The sequence below is a fragment of the Fukomys damarensis genome, unplaced genomic scaffold, assembly GCF_012274545.1.
Source record: "Fukomys damarensis isolate Sample0158 unplaced genomic scaffold, DMR_v1.0_HiC HiC_scaffold_2, whole genome shotgun sequence".
NCBI classification, from domain to species: Eukaryota; Metazoa; Chordata; class Mammalia; order Rodentia; family Bathyergidae; genus Fukomys; species Fukomys damarensis.
In genome coordinates this window covers 33,410,555-33,415,306 of record NW_022900914.1, presented here as the reverse complement: position 1 = coordinate 33,415,306, position 4,752 = coordinate 33,410,555, and the positions used below count along the sequence as shown (strand labels likewise).

The window sequence follows — 4,752 nt, the reverse complement described above, 5'->3', positions numbered from 1 at the left end:
ATTTTTTTTTTTTTTTTTTTTTTACTTTTAACATTTTACATTTCTATTTTTATTGTAAATGTGATTTTAAAATGTGTATCTGTGATGTAAATATGCATTCAAACTCGAAATAAAATTCAGAATTATGCAGGTGCATTTTCCAGACAGTCTTAAGCCAAGATATCATTTAAAATATTAACATTTTGAGACTGAAATGTCTGTACTTTGTGATTTGTAATGATAAACATAATTAAAGCTTTATTGGAAATCTGTCATTTTTGTGAATATCAGATTGATGCCTTTTTAATACTCTAATTATTTCTCTTTTCTCCCAATGTGTTTGGCTTAGTAACCAAATAACAAATAGTGAATAACAAATGTCAATTGGTAGCATTTAACTACAGTACAAACCTAATACAGTGCCAAAGTGCTTACATCCTTTGTTTTTTTCAGTTTAAGTTTCAAAATAGTTCAGTGACATCTAAACATGTATTATTATATGTTTTATAGGTGTAGAAACTAAGTTTTTTAGATATTAAATTGCTTGCCCAAGGTGATTCAGATAAATAGCATTGTAACTTGAAGTCACACCAACTATAGTCAATATATTCTGAATATAAATTTAGCTATACTGCCTCTTATCCAAACTTAAGATATGTGATTTAGTTGAGCAAGAAGTAGAAAGATTCTCAAACATACATTAAGTTTGGTTTAGTTCACAGACTTTCTAATAAAGTTTGGTAGATGCTCAGAGGCCTTTTTTAATGACAGCATTTCACTTACATGCTGATAAAAGTGTTTATGACAGATCCATAGTTCCTTATGTATGAACCTACTTTTAAATGGAGGATGCCTTACTTCACTGGGTTTATCTCCTAGAGATCTGACAAGTATACACTACTAGTATTTACATTGACCTCTTAACCTATAGGTTGATATATATGTTAAGTTTCTTAAGATTGGATCAAATGGTGGACATCTGCAGTTTTCTGGAATGTGCCCAAGATTTTTAAAGGGTCTATTACTCAGAATGCCAGAATCCAGAATTCCCTCATCCTTGTTTTTATTTATTTTTAGGAAACATCATGTGTTTTTCATTTTTCAGCCTTTTAAATTATTCAAGAGCTGAATAAAAAACAATAATGTGTACTTAATGATGAAATACATACGTAAATGGAGACTACAGACTTGTAGTGTAAAATTAGCGAAGTGAACTAGTTCATCTACAAGGTCCTTTCAAGCTCCTAAATATTATGATTGTGTTACTATTTTGGAAAGTACTTATTTTCCTAAACTGAGCTGAGTTTGGAGGTTTCACTAAAAATGTGATAAAACAGTGTAAAAGTTGGGGTTACTGAGAATACTACCAATTAGTTCTCAGTTAATGTTTATAATTTTAAATAGTTCCTTTCTTAAATTCAAATGTGTTAATTTCAGATATACAATTACAAAAATGGATTCTAATATCTCTTTATAATAGCAGTAAGCTTTAAAAACTTGTTATGCATGTTTAAAACATTTTTTAAATTCTTCACTAGGGAAGTTTGGTTGGCTTAGTGGATTATCCAGATGATGAAGAGGAAGATGAAGAAGAAGAAACATCCCCCAGGAAAAGACCTCGTCTGGGCTCATAAAATGTTTACTGGGGGACCCCAGCATGTGGTCTTACTAAATTGCTGCATCTGTTTCATCAGCTGAAAATCTGAATCAGAAAGCCTTCTCACTTGAACTTATAAATACAAAGGAGTAGCAAAAGATCCTCAGTATATCAGCTAGGAGAGTTTAGTTCTGTTTTAAAAGGGAAAAAAAAAAAGCAAAAGAAAAAGCTTCCCAGGAACTTAATTACTCGTAAGTAAGAGGTTTGCTTTTCAGGCTATCAAGAAGAGACAAAAAAAAAAAAGTTAACTGGAGCCTGGGAGATAGCTTTGGAGAAAGTCTCAGGTTTTGGGATGGTTTGCTAGAGGAAAAACATTGGTAATAGAATAATGCAGGGTTGCTCCAGGGGTGGGTGTCCCAATCTAGACAGAGTTTATAAAACTTCGTTTGCAAACCCAACAATATTACTTATATAATGGTGCTGGCCATGTTGTTGTTTTAAACAGTTGCCTCTTTTTTAAAAAAAATTTTATGGACAACAGATTGATCGTTAAAAATGAAGTTAAGACTATTGGGACCATTTCTTTGAGGATTTCACAAATTCAGCCTTTTGGATTGTTGGAGGGAGGTACACTCTGCATTATAGCACATGTTGAGTTTTCTACACCAGGAATTTTCAGTATGTATTTTGACATAGATAAACTGGATTTTCAAAATGGATAGTTTTGTTAATATAACTTTAAACTCTGCACTTTTAGAGATAACAGTGGCCAAAAAACAGTATATTAGTATTCCAAATCATCCTCTAGAAACTTGGGAGTGGATAGAACAGTGTTTTCAACCACCTACCAGTACAAACTTTTGTGGACGATAACTGCAAGTCGCTGCTTTATTAGTAAAGTTGTGTGGCTCTTCAGAGATGGAGGCAAGTTTTAAAGTATAACTTATAAAGATAAAAATAGTGCTGAATACAAGCACCATTTAATATCTAAAGCCATTTTGATCCAGAAAGTAAGTGTCAAAGCCACATGGAGCATATTAAGTTTTTCCATCAAAGGGTGTAATACAAAAGCTGCTTTTTTAAGAGTAAAAGCACATTCCATATACGTAAATGAATTTAAAATAACAAATTGAGGCAAACAGTTGTTTATTTTTAGAATAGCCAGTTAACTGTAAATATTTTAATGTTAGTTTGCTCATCTATGATCTGAGATCATGTTGAGATGAGAAAAATGTTCCCCAAACTACAATTTAATGCATTGAGAGAAAAAAATCTAAAAATAGTAATTCCAGCTACACTCTTTAGATCACATTTGTAATGTGTTATGGGTCCATTTTTCCTGGAATAGCTTAAACTGAAGCAGTTTCCCCTGTTTTGGAGATTTTGTAGTTAATTTTAATTTTGGCTATTGTTTGGAAAAGATGGGCTGTCTGTGTAGATATGAAGTATAGTTTTTCCATAAAACAGATGTTTATTTTGTATTAAAAATACCACTGTACTTGTTTTACACCATTTGTATACATGTGGTGATATTAATGCTGAAATGTAAAATTCAGGAATTAAAATGTGACCCTGTAATTCCATGACTGATGTTTGTGTTTGTTTTATTGTAAATATGAGTTAATTATTTTGATATATGACCACTTTACATTCTTTTTATTGTTGTTGTTGTTGTTGTTACCAGGGATTGAACCTCAGGTCCTTGCTCTTGCAAAGCAGGTGGTGGAACCACTGAGCTAAATCCCCTGGCCCTTACATTATCTTTTAAAAGTCAGAATTATCCATAAGTATTTATCATATAAACCAGTAGGTCATACTCCAGTCTGAATGAAAGTCCTAAACAGGGCCAACTGCATTTTAAATACCATTAATGTTAACAACTTAAAGAAGGGTGACCATGGGCAAATAAAAATCTCAGCACTAAAACATGACAGCATGAAATTATTCTAACCTCTCTAAGGTGTACCTATACTAAAAACCTTCCATCTCAATACATTAGGGTACTTTCGGCCAACGTCAGTAAAGTTACTATGTGATCATGCTTGCTTTCAAATTTTATTGAATCACTCACTACTTTTTAGCTCTTAATAAATTACTTCTTAATCTAAGCAGTCTAGGCTAAAACATTTCCCGTTGACTCTCAACTTTAAATCACAGTAGGAAGTATCAAATTTGAACTTTATGAAGACTTCAATATTCTGAAGAATTGTCATGAGTCTTAAGCTTTTAAATCACTGTCATACTAAGAACTCTTTAAATGTGAATGTTTTCTTGAAATCCAGAATGATAGTTTTCATGCACAATGAGAATAAAATACCTTAGAAGCACAACTATGAAGATTCCACATTAGTTGCTGTCTTAGATGACTGCCCTAAGGCAGGTCAGGGTATTTATATCTTTATAGTGAAGCAAGCCAGAGCACACATTTGTATGCCTTAGGTCTCTTAAAGTATTTTGAACATTTCAAATATAAAAGTTATTTTTAATAAAATGTTACATGAAATGTTTCTGTGTTTTAATCACTAGTTTTTCTTGTCCATTTAATGGTAAAAATGGAACATGGAGAATACTAGGTTTTCTGTAGTTGAACATTGAATTGTGTATCTAAAAGCAAATTCTGTTTAGTTTTGGTATCCTTTTTTAACTTTATAAGGGGATAAAATGGAATTTAAATTAAACTTCATGGTTGTCCTGTAATCAGGAAAGGGTAGAAATTCTGGGAAACAACAGTGGATATTTTGGTTATCTTTAAATAGATTACAGAAACTTATTCCAAGGTCTTATAAAAGATCTACACCCAGTGGTAGTACTATTCTTAACAGTTGTCCCTGTTGTTTTCAAAGTATCTGCTCTAGAAAGAGTAGGTAATTGAATATTTTTAACATCCCTCACATTTATCTTCTCAAGGCCAAATTGGCTCTCCTTAAGAGTATTAGTAAATGCCCAAGATATCTTTTCTTTGGACTGCCTCATAACTGACACAGCCACAACTATTCTACTCCACCTACTCATCTTTACAATAGCCACACATCTTTTAAAATAATAATTGTGATCATGTAATCTCCCACTGCCCATGTTACAAAATTTAATTTTTCACATTTCTTATAAGGCCCTGCATGATTAGTAGTACCTCATCAATCTTGAATTTTATATGCTAACCCTCTCTGATTATGCAC

General features: G+C 32.1%; 1 protein-coding gene across 1 annotated transcript in view; it reads left to right on the top strand.

The window, feature by feature from the left end:
* The window catches only part of Ppp4r3b (protein phosphatase 4 regulatory subunit 3B), a 58,214-nt gene extending 56,422 nt beyond the window's left edge, over positions 1-1,792 (top strand). The window contains exon 16 of the mRNA XM_010615868.3: positions 1,518-1,792. Within this exon, the coding sequence (XP_010614170.1) occupies positions 1,518-1,613 (96 nt within the window). The 3' untranslated portion in view covers positions 1,614-1,792. The remainder of the gene's footprint in view (positions 1-1,517) is intronic.
* The last annotated feature ends 2,960 nt before the right edge of the window (positions 1,793-4,752 follow it).